At 41.2% G+C, this 17439-nt stretch overlaps 2 protein-coding genes across 2 annotated transcripts; both read left to right on the plus strand.

Moving 5' to 3' along the window:
* Positions 1–2570: 2570 nt before the first annotated feature.
* LOC6618425 lies at positions 2571–4351 on the plus strand. The gene is made up of 3 exons (XM_002042659.2): positions 2571–2574; positions 2719–2820; positions 3101–4351. The coding sequence occupies exons 1-3, from the start codon at positions 2571–2573 to the stop codon at positions 3949–3951; spliced, it is 957 nt and encodes a 318-aa protein (XP_002042695.2). The 3' UTR covers positions 3952–4351.
* A 602-nt stretch (positions 4352–4953) lies between these two features.
* LOC116802330 lies at positions 4954–17066 on the plus strand. The gene is made up of 2 exons (XM_032726596.1): positions 4954–5476; positions 16922–17066. Exon 2 carries the CDS (start codon positions 16924–16926, stop codon positions 17044–17046), a length of 123 nt encoding a protein of 40 aa, XP_032582487.1. The 5' UTR covers positions 4954–5476; positions 16922–16923; the 3' UTR covers positions 17047–17066.
* The last annotated feature ends 373 nt before the right edge of the window (positions 17067–17439 follow it).

The following is a 17439-nucleotide window of genomic DNA, read 5'->3' on the forward strand; positions in this document are numbered from 1 at the left end:
GGTGGAAGGAGGCGGGGTGGTGTATAATTAAAAGTTCCCTTTTGTGCCGAGATTGGTGGTGGATCCTCCCAAAAGGCAGCAGCATTTTGATCCTTGCCAGCTGTGATTGGTCAGTGAACAGCAGGAGTTCTTAAATATAGTGAAATAGTCTGCCTTTTTTTTTGTTTGCAAAGGTTAACCGGGAGTTTAATATTATTATATATCCAAAAAAAAAAGTTTACATTTTAACTGCACACGAAAATTAAATTGTAAACATTAAAAAACCAAGAACTATTATCAACATAGTTCCTATTCAGTTTAGTTAAATATTTTAAACCAGATTGGTTTTGAAAAAATTCTGCAGCTGTGTTTTAATGTTAAAATTGCGAAATTGCGTGATTTTCGATTATGGGGCCTGATTTGTGGGATGCTTAAAGCACTTTCGGTAAATAATTTACACAGTTGGTGCATAAAAGTTGCTTCTGCTGGGGCCTTTTAACAGGGGCGTGGAAGGGGGCGTGGCTGGCAATGAAACCGCATCGCTCGGTGCACACGAAACTTTTCACAAATCATAAATGGTCCCAGGACACAAAAACACACACACATTGCAGTTTAGTTTAGTGACTACCCAGCTTTTTAGCCACCCGTTTCCCCCTTTTATTTAAAAAGTCCCCCATTTCAGCCGAAACCCCCTCTCTCCCCCCCCCTTGCGGGGAGCCCCTCTCCACCAACCGCCTCATTGGTTATGCCAATTGCAAAAAGTCCTGGGCAACAATTGAAATTGCCGGACTCGTTGATGAGACTTTAAGCTCTGGCTGCAGTTGAAACCCCGCCCCTAATTACGTATTACCAGATGACTGCCATTAAGTGCTCCCCAGACCCACCCCCCCCCCCCTGACCGCAGCCCCCCCTCTTTTAAAGCTGAACCATCTTAAAGTGCTGGACAACAACGATGCACCATTAAATCCACTGAATGCTCCACATTTCGGTTGGCTTTGGTTTGTTGATGTTACCAGTGTTGCGTGGGCGTGGCCCAAGGGTTAGGGGGCTGGTTCCTGCGGGTTATGTAAGCGTTGGCGCTGCTTCTGCACCCATTAGCAGCGCGAGGGAGGAGGAATCCAAACCCAAACCCAAAGCCAAAGCCAGACCAGTCGCAACCGCAGACCCACGTGAGTGACCGGCGGCGACTAGACAGCACGAGTCCATGCATGGATCCACACATACATACATATGGATGTGTGCGTCTGGATGTGACCCACGGCGATGGGCCCTGAAACCAGGATGCACCTAGCCCAGAAGCAACCCCCCTGCGTTCGCCGCACCTGGCTACCCTCGAAAAACTGCCGCATTGTGTGGCCAGAAAGCGAAACCGCGACTGCAACTGGCCCTGCAATAGAAGATGCACTGCAAAAACTGGGAATATGCATTTTAAGTCCTAGATACAGTTGAATTATTAACTCACACAATTAAGTTTAAAAGTGGTGAGAACTGAGAAGCTTTGTTTATCTCCAATCAGGTGTGGGCAACTTTATTTTTTACAGTGTGGCAAGGACAAGCAAAGCGACCAGAAAAGGATAACCAGCAAAGAAGGACCCATGGAGAACGGATGCGAATCGAGAGCGGAAAGCGTGACAGATAGATGGGTTGGGGCAGCAAGGGGTTAATGAAGGAGGGCATTTAGTTCGAGGTACTGTGGAAATGATTAAAATGTATTAGGGGAAATTAAGTTGGCCAAACAGTGAAATGAAAGGGGTGGGGGGGTTGAAAATAAAGAGGCCAAAATGAGGTTAAAACGTTGCACAAAGCCAAATGGAGTAGTGGAGCCTGGCTGGGCGAAAACAAATTCATTAGGCTGCAGTGGCATAAAAACATCATAGCCACAAAAAGAAGATACACAACGAAAACCGAACAAAGTTGATTTAAAGTATTATAATCTGCAACATTTTTGCGTATTTCGAGAATGCGGCTTGTTTACCCAGTTTGAAGTCAAGTTAGACTTATCTCTGGTTAATTGGTTTGCTCGAGTGCGGAGCGCGCAAAGCTGCTGGGAAATCGTGGGAAAACCAGAAAGCTTAATAATGCCACCCACAGCCCAACCCCTCATTGGGGGAATTCACGAGCCACTGTAAACAGGTGCAAACGTTGCGTTGCACAGCAATTTCAGCAACCCCTCTTAACTTTTGCGCCCAGTTTTCCACGTTTTCCCTTGTTCAAATAGTTGTAAATGGGCGAAAATGCAAACAAAAAATAACAGTGATCCACTTGAAAGGCAAAACAAGGAAAATCATTGAAAGAGGCAACAATGCTGGGGAAAACAAAAGGAAAACGAACGAAAATGAACTGCAAAGCCAGCGACCACTAAATAAGTGGAGTGCGTGGACGACTGGGCGAGTGGAAATGCGGAAAATGCAATGTGGCGAATAAATAAAGGATCAAGCGATTCCCCCATTCAAATTGGCGAATATTGGGCGGATAAATGGAGATGCATGCGCGGATTTAAGGCAACTCGAAAAGGTGGCACTACAAATAAACGAAATAACTGGTTAACCGCGAGTTGTAAACGCACAAGCTATTGTTATCAGTATGTTAATATGGGTTAGTAAAATAAACTCGCCTGTTTCTCGATGTTAAGCTTCATTACTTCGAATTGGCCAATCGGTGGGAAATTCAACAAGAGCTTGACAAGACATTAAAGGTCGGGCTTCTTATCTGGCCATGTGTAGGTATATTCCCGATAAGCCCTATCAACGACATCGAGGCAGAAACACAAAAAGACCATCAAATCGTCCACTTTCACAGTTGAAAGTCAGAGCTGCTGGAGAACGGACAAGAAAATGGCAGGTAAATAGGTCGTAAGCAAAAGATGCCAAAACAAAAAATAAAAACATTTAACTAGGAAGATGATAAAAAATGGTTACCAATTTTTAAAGTACATTATGAGGTGCAACTCAATATAAATTGATTGGAAACCTACTCTATATTATTTGGATAACTTGGCCTAGTTTAGTTTCTAAACTAGTTTAGTTTCCATCAACAACTTGGTAGGCCGCGAATTGAAAGAGTTATGTATAACATTCGGAGTGCTGATAAATAATCGTTCCATTTTTGCATTATCCCCCAGACCACAGATGGATGCACTTCAGCAACGGCAGCGTGCCGCCAAATGCCGTAGTGGCTGGTCACGATTCGGACGGGGACACCATTTACGTGGGCCGTGCCTTCTTCTCCAACGACATGCAGCCAGCGAAGGTGATTCCCAACAAGGGCAAGGCCTACGTGGCGTATGCGCGCGAGGAGCACGAGCTGGAGAACTACGAGGTGCTCTCCGGCTACAACTACGAGTGGCTGCCGGCTGAGAACGGGGAGGTGCCCCCGAGCGCCGTCAAAGTGGGCCGGAATGTGGACGGCGAGTATCTGTATGCGGGCAGGGGCTATCATGCCGGCAGCCTAACCATGGGCAAGGTGCATCCCTCCCACGGCTGCCTGTACATTCCCTACGATTCCGATGAGGTGAAGATCTTTGCCTACGAGGTGCTGTGCCAGCCGGAACGCTGGATCGACACCACCGCCACAAATATTCCGAATGGCGCTCTGGTTGCTGGGCACGATTCCAACGGGGACACCATCTACGTGGGCAGGGTGTTCCGCAATGGTGATCTGCTGCCAGCCAAAGTGGTGCCGGCGAAGGGGAAAGCCTATGCCGCCTACGCCCAGGCGGAGCACGAGCTCACCGATGTCCAGGTGCTGACGGGATCCGGATTCCGTTGGGTTCCGGCCTCGCACGGAAATGTGGCTCCCGGAGCCCTGTCCTCCGGTCCGAATGTCGACGGTGAGCCCCTCTATGTCGGCAGGGCCATCTACTGCGACAGCTTGGGTGTGGGCAAGATCCATCCCTCGCACGGCTGCATCTACATCCCATTCGGTGGCGAGGAGGTGCGTCTGGAGAACTACGAGGTTCTGGTGAGGATCTAGACAGAAGGACAGCTTTGCCTTCATTTCATTTTTTTTTTAATAAATCTATTTTTTTACCCACACAACACGAGTAAATAGATTAAGGTATAAATTTAAATTCTATTTGATGGACATCGAGCAACGTAGCTGATAAAATTTATGGTAATGCACCCAGTAATTCTAAAAAAAAAGTACCCCATTCATAGAGTTTGGTGATAATAGCTCGAAATAGTTGTCATGGAAATTTCGAGGTATTGCGGATGTGAGGAAATTCTTCTATATGTGGACCTTATGTTATCACATCGGTTATCAATTAACAACAATCAATTGATTAGTTGGCCATAAATTTGAGTCAACTTGTAGTATAATTAACCATTTGCCTTCGCCCACTGACTTAATAAACACTGCATCGTAAAACTCAGCCAGATATCGCAGTTATCAGAAAGTGTATATGCACTCGATTCTATATAACTCTACCTTTCGTCTGCCGATGTAAAAACTTATAGTAACCGAGACTCTTTGTTACTTTCTTTGTATATTGAAAAGTTTATAAAAACTTTTCATAAAGTTAAAATCGATTCATTAGTGGCGGGCGTAGCGTTTTATTCCATTGCTTATTAATGTGCACACGTTGTAATCAATACAAGTTTTAAGCACTTATTTGACAGTACAAAGTTTCCCATGAAAACACTTATTTTGCAGCTTATTTAATAGGGAAGTTGCTAAAACGCCTTAATCTTAACACTAACAATGACGCCACCTATGGGTTGATTCTGTTCCATCTGCACCAGCCGTGGCGCCACCTATGACGAGCTGGAAAAAGTCGAGCCGTAGCTGTTTGCCTAACCGCCGCCAGGTGTCGTTTTAGCTTTCGCTAGGTTCGTGTCTTGGCTAAACGCATAGAGCTTTGTTTCCAGTGTGAACGTAACAGCACAGTATCCAAATACCGCGCCACCCAATTGCGCCATAAAGATTTTTTAGGCAATTCCAGCGACGCCGCAGTCGACGTGCAGCCCGCTGCAGCCGACGGTCACACTCTGCCCCCAAACAGCTCAAAAATCGGTTGTCGTCGCGAAAAGTGCGAATCGAGTGCATTATTTGCTGCAAACAGAGGCGAGAACACGGTGACGTGACGAAAGCATTCGAGTGACGAAGTGTTCGAGTGTGCTGCATTTGTTTACGATTCCGATTCCGATGCCATTGGTCAATCGGTAAGGGGTTTGTGGAAGGGGAAGAGGAAGAGTGAGCGGCGCGGCAAGAAACGAAAGAAGAAGAAGCAGCAGCAGGGCACACACAACGTGCAACATTGTGTGCGTGCGTGTGTGTGTGTGCGTGTTTGTTTGTTTGTGTGACAAAAATACAACAAGTGCAAGCAACAATAGTTAGCGGCAGCAACAACAGCAGCACCGAAACTCCTTGCCAGAACGAGACAGCAATAACAACAGGAGTGAGAAAGCGGGAGAGAGAAAGAGAGAGAGACAGCTGTTATTGTTGTTGCTTTACAATGTTTAATGGGGAATCTGCCGCCAAAACAACAACAAATCAGGTAAATATGCCGCTTAGCCAATTACATTCTGAAGCATTATTTATCTGTGTTATTTACTCTGTTCTTTTTTGTCACTAAATTGGTTTACTATGTAACTTTTAACTAATATAAATTCCTCTATATATATTTAGCTTAATCGGTTAATTTATTGATTTGTAAGCCGCTGTTGCAAGCAAAAATCTAGATTGAACTAGTAAACAGCTTATCTTATAATTTTTCGATGAGTTGTTTCGTGTCATTCAATTTGATTTTGTACTTGTTTCGTCACCTACGTGGCCCTCTTTTTTGTCACTAAATTGGTTTACTATGTAACTTTTAACTAATATAAATTCCTCTATATATATTTAGCTTAATCGGTTAATTTATTGATTTGTAAGCCGCTGTTGCAAGCAAAAATCTAGATTGAACTAGTAAACAGCTTATCTTATAATTTTTCGATGAGTTGTTTCGTGTCATTCAATATGATTTTCGACTTTGTACTTGTTTCGTCACCTACGTGGCCCTTTCTAAAAATATTAAAATATTGCAGCTTGTTATTTTTTCGAACTGCAAAAAAACAATGTAAATCACAGTTTAAGTTTAAGTTACGTTTTTTTGTAATACTTTAGTTTGCACATTTAAGAGTGAACAAAAAAGCTGCCAGTAATTATATTATTATTATGGCTTATCCATAATATTTGTTCAACATTTTGCAATCACATTCATATTTATTTTATTTAGTGCCTGAAATTTGTATGCAGCTAATGCATTTATTTTAATGCATTTTCCATCAACAGTTAAGCTGTTTTCTTTGCTCTTGTCATCGCTTTCGAAAAATGGGAATTATTTTTGCTGCGGTTACCACTTTTTGCGCTTCCTCGTCTCCTGGTCTTCATCACCTTCTTCTTCTTCATCTTCTTCTTCTGGTTCCTGCTGCAACTTCTGCTTCTTCCTCCTAATGAGAGTGCTTCAATTTCAATGCAGTTTCTTTTTTTCATGCAACTCGCACATGTGTGTGAAAATCTCCAGCTTCGGCTGACTGTGTGTGTGTGCTTGCGATTTGAAGTTGCAAGAAGGGGCGCTTCATCGGTTCGCCGCCCCCATTGCCACGCCCCGTTTGTACCTTTGGGCGGAATTTTCGTTTTATTTTGTCAAAGTTTGTTGCACTTTTCGCAGTCAGCAGCGCGAACAAGTCCTTTGCATCCTGCCTCCTTTTGTCCCCTAGTCCTTTTTTTTATCCGCCAACATTTTTCCCATTCCTCTTTTTTTGTTTTTTGTTTAATACGTTATTTTCTTTCAACAATTAGTCGCAGCTGCTGGAAGAGCGCAGAAATGCAAAAATGCAGAAATGCAGCGGTAGAAACAGACACACAAAAACGGCGATAATAGACAAAAGCGGTACAGTGGAGAACCAATAAGAAAAACATAAAAAATGAAGAACAAATTCGTTGTAAAAAGGTGTTTTTAAATGTAGAAAATCGCTTAAAGTTGCAAAATAATTAAAATACAATAGACTTTGTATAATGTTTGTGTAAAACGTTCTGATGAGAACCACTAAAAATATCTTTACTAATAAAAAAATTCACTCAGTTGACTTTCACAAACATAACAGATACTATTTCAAAATGTATCTTTTAGGGCCAGTGAGCACTGTATCTGCATCGCATAGTATCTCTGCGCTGGCTTATTTATGTACATATTTCACTTGGCACTTGTTATATTTATACGCTCCACACACACACTTACAGCTCCCCTTCCCCCCACCCCGTGTTCCCCCCAAACCCTTCTCCTGTGTGTCGTCATCAGTATGCCAGTTGTCACTTCATCTTTTTAAATGCGCCTCATGGTTTTCAATTTCGAGAAACAAGTGGCCCAAAAGTGCTGCTGCCCAAGTGCCCATATTACATCTACACACAGAAAAAAAAACTCAAGAAATTAGCCATTTAAAAGCCACACTTATAAGTAATGAAAATAAAGAAACTTTGAAGTGCGACTTTGCAAGGAATTATTTAAATTAAAATGCATAAATCTGTGCAGATTCTGCAGGAGAACAACTTTGGGCTTCTAGTTTTATTTCTGAACTATCTTTTAGTTTTTTAACAGAATAATAAGCATCTAAAAAGTTGGTTCAAGTCGAAACAAAGGTATTAAATATTGTATTCTATCTATCTTTTAGCATTCTTATTAATGAAGATGTATATATCAAAAATATTCCGACAAAAATCGCAGACTAATCTAATAAATATCTGAATAGGTATTAAATATCCTTGTGTATTTCCCACCCCCGTGTAATTTCCGCTACCCCCTTTGCTGTCTTCGAATGACGCCTCTTTGGCTCTCGGGCAAACTCCAGCCAAATGAAATTAGTCATTGGAGTAGTTGGCTTAAAAGGAGCTGCCTGCGAACGCGACAGATATACGGATGCAAACTCAATAAGCCAACTAAATGCAGAATTCAAATTTATCCGCTCGGCACAGAAACTGGCACACAATTTGCACACTTTTGCCAGATTCAATTCTCAAAGAGAAGAAACCCTCCTCCGCCTCCTCCTCCTCCCCTGCAAAGTTCAGCAAATTCCCGCCCATCCGTTCAGATCCCGAGTCATGGGATTGAGTCACATATACCATCACCATTACCATCGCCATTACCATCGTTCGTAATTCTTTGGAGCGGCGTAAAATCATTATTCGTCACGCTCAGATTGCCGCACTTGAGTGGCCAGGTAGATGTGTTTGCATACAACTCTATAACTCTGTCACACTCACCTGGTCTTTTGCATTTCGAAGTTGAAGTTGAAGTGGAAGTTCTCAAGGGGAAACCACTGGCTATGACAGCCGATGGTGTGAATCCATTTTGGGCAATGGAAAAATGTCGGTGGGTAAAGGGGCTTTTCTGGAGAAGTTCGGCTGCATTTCGTCGATATCAGATATTGAAAAATATATTTCAGTTTGCAGGGAATTCCAACAACTTTATGGGTCTGAAAGAAGTGATCTGTTCTACGTGGCATTTCATTTATTTGCTCTAGATTGACATATTTACAATGCATTCGATCCAGTTGTCCAGCTAAATGGTATCAAAAGTCATGTGGTTCACCTACATTCATTCATTTTTATCAGAGATTATGAAATCAGAATTAAAGCATTTCAATGCTTATCAAACTGGAATGAAAATAAAAATAAAAAAATAACTGCTGCACCAAAAAATAGCATATCCGCCATAAATATTTTAAGCGTTTTCTTTACGATAAAAATTACGATGCTAGTTGATGTGCTTTTACCCGGGGAAATCGAACGTTGAAATCTGCACACCTGTTGATTCTGCTCGTATACCGTTTTGGCCAACATGCAAGTGGCCTACTGAGTTACCCTGCAAAAAAAAAAAACCAACAGAAACGTGACACTCGTGCCATTAATGGGCACTTTAGGCTCGAACAAAAGAATGAATCAAAAAAAAAAAAAATGAGGGGAACAGAACAAATTAATTATGAACAAAAACATTGTGCATTTATCATCATTCATTCATATTAACTTGGCCCATCAGCATTTCTCATCGTTCCCTCAAATCGCGGCCCATTAAAGGCCGGAAAGAAATAAAAACGAAATGAATATGAGAATAATGAAAATTAAGGCGAATATGCAAAGGGGACGACACGCAACGTTGACTTGACTGTTTGTTCTCAGCTGGCCAACAAAAAATTTTGATGATGGCCTCCGAAGAAGAGGAAGGTCGCTCGTTTTCGTATATATTTTTTTTTCAATCCTAATTTTTTTTGCGGCGAGTTTTCCACTTTTTCGAACGTGGAAATGGCGATGAAGAAGGAGTAGAAGGGTCTCTGAATTGCACAAATTGCCCCGGCGAAGTGAGAGAAAATTCTTGCCGCCCATCGCGAAGGGAAAAGGAAACTCCTTGGCTCCATTAAAAGTTGGGCCATTTGACAACCCTCTTTTGCCGCCGAAAAGAGAGAAGTTTTAATGGCCTTTCCACCAAATCTTCTCGGTGGGACACGTAAGCCCTTTTGTCAAGCTTCTCTTTAGCGCAAATATCAAAAAGAAAGCACGCCAAACGAGTGACGTCAGAGGGCATTAAAAAAAAAATCTAAGAAATACCACAAATAAGCTTAGTTATTATTAAGAAACAATAAACTTTTATTTTTATTAGAACTCGCAGAAGAGTTCACAGTTTTTCGTTCAGTGTAGAAACACCAGACGAAACGCCAAGAAAGTCATGCAATAAGAATGTAGTAAATGGGGTTAATAGTATGCCATTTCGAATTAATAAAAAAAGTCTGGAAATACGCGTTCATAGAAACAATGATAAGTTTCAAGCTCCATTTAATCACATTATTTGAAAAGCGCCAGTTTATGCATATGAATTTGTATTTTTATGCAAAGTAACTGACTCATTGCGTTTCAAAATAATTGAAGCACTTACAAATCTGTACATATCGCGGTAGCTGATAATTTATAATCAGCAAAAAAAAGCGTATTCCAGCGAATATATAATTTCTAATTAGAAAAAAATGGTTTAACATTTAATAGGTCAATATTTATATATATTAAATGCCTGGCGTTTATTATTTATTGTATGCTTCTGAAAAAACCAGCCAACTAGAAAGTATCTCAAGGATTTGGGAATAACAAAAAGTCATTTTTTTCGGTGCGCGAGTTCAAAAGTGCCAGTGAAATGAAATGAAATAAAATCAGAGGCATGCTTATCAGTTTTTAGCTCAGAATAATATAATAAAACGTCGCAACGCCTCTTCAGCGGAAACTTTGTTGCCAATTTGCATACAATGCAGTTTGCAATTTGCAGTTTGCATTTTAGAGTTTTCAGTTTGCAGCTTGCAGTTTTCATCTGGCGATTTTGCAGTCCGCCGTTTACAATTCACAATTCACTGGGCCGATATTGTTACATTTTGATCACTTTGTTTGCATTATTTGCAGTGAGTTACTCTATTTATTTTGCTTGGCTGCCGCACAATGTCAAAGTCATTTCATGTTTGATATGTGTGTACGTGTAGTGTAAACTTAAAGGCTTGCCTTTCAATCGATTCAACGATAAACGCCCTCTTTTTGTTTTTTTTTTTTTTTTTTTTTTGTCATCAGAAGAGTTGCGGGTTCATTGACTCGCCGCATTTGGTATTATATATATATGTATATAGATAAATATATGTGTGTGTATGAGCATTTCTTTCGCTCGCCATCTGGGGTGTTAATTACTTTTCTTTTTAATTGTCAATTTATTGGCGCCATATCGAACGCACCAATTTGCGGGCAAAGCCACTTTGAAGGCCATTTGCTCAAGGATTTTGCTTGTGCTGCTCGGCAAATGACAGGCGCTTACAACTAAATAAGCACAGTGGTCACTCGATAAGCGGCACAGCCGACTCATAATACTCAAATACTCATTTGTGATGATGAATTTGCAAATGTTAACTAGCAAATGCAAAACGTTGCGTGCAAACTGAACCAAATTCCCTTTAATACAGAGTGCAAGCAGAGTTATGAAATGTTGAAAAATGGCAAAATTCAGAACTGCACGTGAATTACATAAAGCAGTAAAGCACCTTACCATCGATGCGAATCTGAATGGAATTTTGAGTGAAACGTTTGTGGGTTTATTTCGGGTGCTTCATTCATTTGAGTAGGCAGCCGGCAACGTGATTGCATATTTATGCACTTCACAAACACACAAAACACGCACATGGGCCAAAAATCCCTGGTAACTCTGACTGGTTCGTTTGGGTGGCCAATTTAAGCTGTTTTCGCCCACAGAAGTTGGCCTGCTTTTCCGATTGCCCACTGTGATGATGCCTGACGGTGTTCTCGAGGAGCTTATGGCCCTAAGCCCCTCAACTGATAATTACAAACAAACCGGTGCGTTGGCCATCGGAAACTATATTTAACAAAGTGGTGTATCGTTGGCTTATCGCCATGGCATCGCCGGCATCGCAAAATCTTCACTTCCAACCGGACTCATAATCTATGCCCGGTTAGGTTCAATGCACTTGTCGATTTCACAGCTGAATAAAGTCGGGCACGTCGCTTAGCCCGTTCCTCCAAATGAATTCATGTGCCCACCCTACGTATATATATATCTGTATACTCACGTATATCCCCCGGATTCGACGCTATATTTATACAGCAGTTGACATAACACAAATTGAATTATAACATTTTTACCGTCTCCGCTTCCTCGGCCATTGGCATCAACCATCGGTTTTTGCTTTTTTTTTTTTTGGTTTTCAATTTTTTTTTTTTTTTTTTTTTTGTTAGTCCGTGTTCCGGTGACGGTTCGTGTGTAACGCGATCAGACGTTAAGTTTTAATTAACACATTTTCCAGGCAGCCACCCCGCTCCACTCGGATCGATCGTTAAGGGGCTTTAGGGGGTTAAGCAGGGCGTTATTCACTATCCGCTAGTCACGTTAAATCTAACGACGCTGCGCTTCAGCGTGCAAATATTCCCGGAATATTCGCTCCATTGCATCCGCGAGATGGGTGGGGGATTTTAGCCCCGTCAACTGTCCCCTGGTTTTGATAACGCCCCTTGGTATGGAACACACCCGCATCCTGGTAATGATGCCAACCAGTGATGGCAACTACATTATTTGATTACCAACATTCAGCAAACTTTTAATTGCAAAACACTGGCCGATTACATGAAAGTTGTATATATGCGTGCTTGCGGGAATAACTCTTTAAATTTCTTTTAGATTACGCTTATTTAATAAATATAAACTTAACTATGTATTACACCTAGTGCTTGTTTCGCACACTAAATTATTCAGTTTATATACAAATATAGGTTATTTAATCACTGACACAAGGATCTTGGGGCAAATAAAAAGCTATTCCTTCCTGTTTACCAAAACCATTTGATTAGCAGTGGCCAGTGTTGTTTATAGAGACACATGTTGAAATCTTTCTATTTGCCTTATGTCAAACCAAACTGCCTCGGGAAATCAGAGAAATTTGCTCACAGACACATTTTGTTTGCCATTTATCAAATAGTTCGAATGCCAAACAAAGTGTGCAAATGAAAAAATGTTTGCCAAAGCAAAAGAACTTAAAGCCTTTCAAATATTTATAAATCGCAACAAACTACCAGTCTCTTGGCCTAAACGCACATAATTCAGCTGCATAAAGATCTAATTTCATTTTAATAGCCACATTTCATTTCGGTTTCGGAATGTTTGGCAATGCAGGCGGTTCAGATATTCGTTTCATATGGAAATTAAATGGCAACAATAAACCAACCAAAAGCTGTGAACCGCAAAAAAGCTTGTTTATTTTGGTTTTCTATTATATTTTTCTTTTGTTTTTTTTTTGAACAGTTGACCGTTTTAATTGAATTAAAAATGCCATCGTTCGGCTCATTTGCCTGGGATTAGTGATTGATGTTTTGGCATTGCTGCTCCACTCAACTCAACCCTGTGGATTTGTTTGGCCTTCTTTAACGTTGGCCAACACTGACGAGATTATAGCCAAGTTAGACAACTCAGAAGAACGGGGCGCTGCTGCATATTGTCTGAAGTAATTTATAATATCACGACGTGACGTGCTTTCGCCTGATAAATGAGCCGAATGTCGCCACGGAGTCAGTTTGCTAAATAATAAACTCTCGCCGCTCGAGCGGCGGGAAATGGAAATGCGGGGTACAAAATATTAAGAGAGAGCCACCTCGTTTCGTTGGAAAAAATAATGGAATAGCCACGCTTCACCGGCTGGGATCAGCCCACATTTCCAACCCACTTTTCCAACACACTTTTCCAGCCCATCGTAGCATCATCGTCCCATCCCCCAGCTGGGAGAACCCATTTTCTTCCGCCTTTCTAACTGCGCTTAAGCCGCAGCGTTTTGTTTTCGCACTTTGCGCGCTTTAGTTTCGGAATTTTCCATCAAATCATCAACACTTCCCGCAGAAAAGCGTGGCTCAACATTATTTATGCAGATTTTCTTTCCACTTTCGGCCGCCGGGGAAAGGGAAACAAAAGGCAGGAGATAGTGGGCGCAACAAGCGTGTGAACTAGCGCCAGGCTATGTGTTTCCCCAAAGTACAGTGGGACAAGATGGGCAATAATTCGGATATAAAGTTCGCAACTTAAAATGAAAAAAGCTAAAGGCAAAGAAGAACTGTGAAAAACAGGAGAAAAGGAGTAAATAAATAAGTAATTAAGTTTTTTAGGATGCATATTTATGTAGTATGATTCGTTTAGAAAACCAATAATCAATGTTAGTTGCTTGTTTTTTTTATTATATTATGATTTTATGATTATATTAAATTTAGCTAATCGCCTAATTCGATTTCGAACCACTGTACAACGCAGCCGAAAACAAAATGCCATTAAGCTTAAGTTGAGCATAACATAAGAACAAAAGCATCTGAGAACTGTTGGTGGAAATAAAAAACTCAAAGTCCCATAAAATAAAGTAGGAAAAACTCTTCGTATGCATAAACAATTTAATGCGTTCTCGGTGATTGTGTGATTGTGTGTGTGTGTGTGTGTGTGTGTGTGTGTGTGTGTGTGTGTGGCGATACAATACAATTTACACGCTTATTAATTTTTACAAGACTTTAACCGACACTTGAGCCAAACAGCAAACAACCGACAACAAAGGCAACAAAAAGTGGAGCGAATGTTTTCGAATGTGTGTGAATGTTTGCCAACATTACACACACACACACACTGGCAGCGCACCTCTTCAAACAAAAATTCCACTTGGTTTTCGGGCTATTATTATTATTCTTTCTCTGTATACTTTTTTTTTTTTGTTTTCTGTATTTGCGTGGGAGCAGTGGGAATAAACGTAGAAAAGGGTTTTTTTCTCTGTTGCCGTAGCAACTTTGGTCTAAAAAACTTTTTGGCACCCAGCGGGGAGCGGGGAAGTTTTGGGGTAAAAAATATATATAAGCCACAATTTTAGCATGCAAAATATGGCCAAAGGAATTTCTATTTTTATTTATTTTTTAATATCAAAACTTTTCGACACACGAAAAGCAGCAAAGTGGAGTATGTGGCAAGCCAAAGAACAAGCAAGGCCCTTTAGGGCTTTCTGTCATATGTGGAAATACATTTTCGGTGCTTATGCACTGCGAGAAAATTCACTGCAAGTTGGGCAACACAAGATGTGGCAGTAGTTCTCTTTGTCGAACAGAGCTCTTCGGTTGGCAAAACTAAACTACAAATGTTTTTCAAGTATACACTATATCTAAACATTCTAACAATACTACAAAACTAGTTCATTGCTCAAATGAGTTTTACAAAAAATATATAAAATTATATTATATAGTAAATAAATAAATAAATATAAAATTATATTAGGTGAGCATACTTATTAGATATTACTATTGCCAGAATGTTAAGTACATATGTGTCAAATATATTGCTTTTGCCCCAGTGTAGTCACGCCCTCTCTGCGCCGTGTCCTTGCTTGTTGTGCTCCAGGTTTTTGGGGGTCCTTGAGATGGGGAGTGACCAACAAGTTGGCAGGATCAGATGGCAGGAACCACACGAGCACACGCGCTGCAAAAGTGCATGTGTAAATGGGAATAACGAGATATATGTTTGCAGCAAACGCCAAAGGTGAAATGTGAAAGAAAAAGGGAAAGGAAAGGCGAGGGAAAGGGAAAGGGAAAAGGAAAAGGAATTGGCAAGGCCAAGGGAAAATGGGAAATGGAAGTGGGAGAACTCCTGCGACGACGACAAATTGCCAGCTTTTTGAAAGTTTTGGCCAAGCCAAAAAGAAAAAAATAGTTTCTACAGTTGAACGAGTGACGAAAGCTCCACACAACCCCAACTGTGCGTGCAACGCGTTTGTGAGAGTTTTCTTTTGCCAACAAATAATTCGAATTTTAAATTAATTAAAGTTTTGCGGAATTGTAAAAGTTTACTGCCAGAGTTTGTGCGTAGCAAATAAAAGATAATTAAAGAGAATCGTATTCCAATTCAGAAGGCGTACGGCAAAATCGCTCGTTTGTGTGGTAATTTGTATTGAAAAGTATTACAAAAGGCAAAGAGCATAAAAGCTAAACGATGACTTTCGTTAATTTGTTATGCTATAGTTTATAATATCTATGCTAAAACTAAAAAACCACTGTCATGCAGCCGTAAATTGGCTTTAATCTGTGATGTCTGCTATTGTTTGGAGAGACAGCCGCTTAGTGAATGAATGCTTCATATTTTAGCCCGAATTCATCCAAAAGAAGACCTCGATGGCCTTTAAGCTTTTTAAGTTCACCCAGCACGACTCGTTGCACACTATACTCTATACATAGTAAATTTTTTGCTTTGTGGCACTTTAGCCTCCTATCTGCTTGCCAGTTGGTTGGTATCGCTCCGTGTGTATTTCTGTGTCTATCATCCATCCTGGCCTGGGCCACCTCGCTTCCGCTCATATGTGTGTCGGAGTTGGGAAAGGAAAGTTGAGAATTTAAAGGAATTATAAGTACTCGAGCATCTGACACGTCGGCCGCACTTGGGAGACTTGCCGGCACCGGGACTTGGCAGTTGGCAGTTGGCAGTTGTTAAGTGTGCTCCGGCCACTCACTATTCCTCACTCACCCACCCACTCACTCAATCCTTTCCACCCTCTCTCAATCCTCTCCAGCCAGCCCGTTTCTCTTCCGAACGGGCGGAAAAACCCAGTGACGAATGTCGCCTGAAACTCATATGCACTCCAGCTCCTCCTTAAGGGCGAATAGTTGGAGGGATTTGCAACCACAGTGTGTGGGCAATTACAGTCAAACCAGCTTGGGTTGGAAAATTGATAACCTTGCCATTCAACTGGAAAGTTGTTAAATATGAATTTCAGTTCTCACGAGAACTATGCAAAATCACATGGCATCTTAAGTAAGGATTTTACTTTAGATGTAACATAGATTCTCTATAGTATTGACATGGAATATATTGGACTTTTAAGATTGTATTAAAAAATGTATTCCTATAATTAAATCTCATTTATTCTGTTAATTTCTTAATGTTGAAATTTCTAAATAAAGTGCAGGGTGCTCGATTGGCGGATATTGTCTATTGTTCTCGGTTTAATAATGGATATGGAATTCTGCTGTACTTCGGAGCACTCAGAGTCGCTGGGAAAACATCTGGTAAATGTCTTGTGTGTAAGCCGCTTACTCCGCTCCCTCCGTCCCCTCTTAGGTGCCCCGCCCCCTACTCATGCCCCTGCCCCTGCCCATGCCCCTAGTCCCCCTGGGAGTCACGTTCATATGTCATATTGAAAAGGAAAAGAACAAATGTATCGTGGATGATTTCTAATCAAATATAACATGTGTTCCATCGCCCTGCCAGGGAAATTGTGTTTGCACTTTTCTTTCCACTGGGCTTCTCCTCTACAGTTCTTTTCGTTTTGGTATTTTTTATTTATTCGTTATTCGTTTTTTTATTTTTTTTGTTTGCGATGCAAGGTGATTAATAATATTTCCATGCTTGCCATGTTTCCATCTGCAGGTATGACGGAGGAAATAACCGGCGATTGGAGCTACTACGTGTATATATCGCTGACGTTGGTTCCAGTCTATTTGGCATTTCGGCTCATTAAGTCGCTGGGCTGGCAGCTCTTCGTCAACAACTGAGCAAACATCTGGACCCGAAAGTGTAGCTGAAGCTGAAGCTGTAGCAACATATATCTGTGGCACAAGCTGAAACTGAAGTTGCAGCCGTCATCAGGGGAATCCGTCGTCGCGGAAAAAAGGAAAAGACGAGCGGCCAAAGTCGTTGAGGTGCGTAGTCACTTGAGGTTACCAGTCAGAAGCGGTCGAGTGCCGTAAGTCGAGTGTCGATAGTCGAGTGCCAAAAGTTGCACGGTGCCAGCGAAAAAGAAGGTAACGTGATAGTTGGGTTAACTTGCGAAAACCGATGTGGAAATGCCCTGCAATTGGTATGAAAGAAAAGTTGAAACAGTGCGCTTTAATTTATTTAGCTATGGCAGTTATATATTAACTAACACACAAATTGTGTCCATAGAG

The sequence above is a fragment of the Drosophila sechellia genome, chromosome X (assembly GCF_004382195.2).
Source record: "Drosophila sechellia strain sech25 chromosome X, ASM438219v1, whole genome shotgun sequence".
Taxonomy (NCBI): Eukaryota; Metazoa; Arthropoda; class Insecta; order Diptera; family Drosophilidae; genus Drosophila; species Drosophila sechellia.

Bases quoted from the DNA above. Each gene is read 5' to 3' on its own strand.
- LOC116802330 (XM_032726596.1), top strand. From the start codon at position 16,924: ATGACGGAGGAAATAACCGGCGATTGGAGCTACTACGTGTATATATCG.
- LOC6618425 (XM_002042659.2), top strand. The intron at 2,821-3,100 runs GTAAATAGGTCG...ATTATCCCCCAG, and splicing joins AACGGACAAGAAAATGGCAG to ACCACAGATGGATGCACTTC.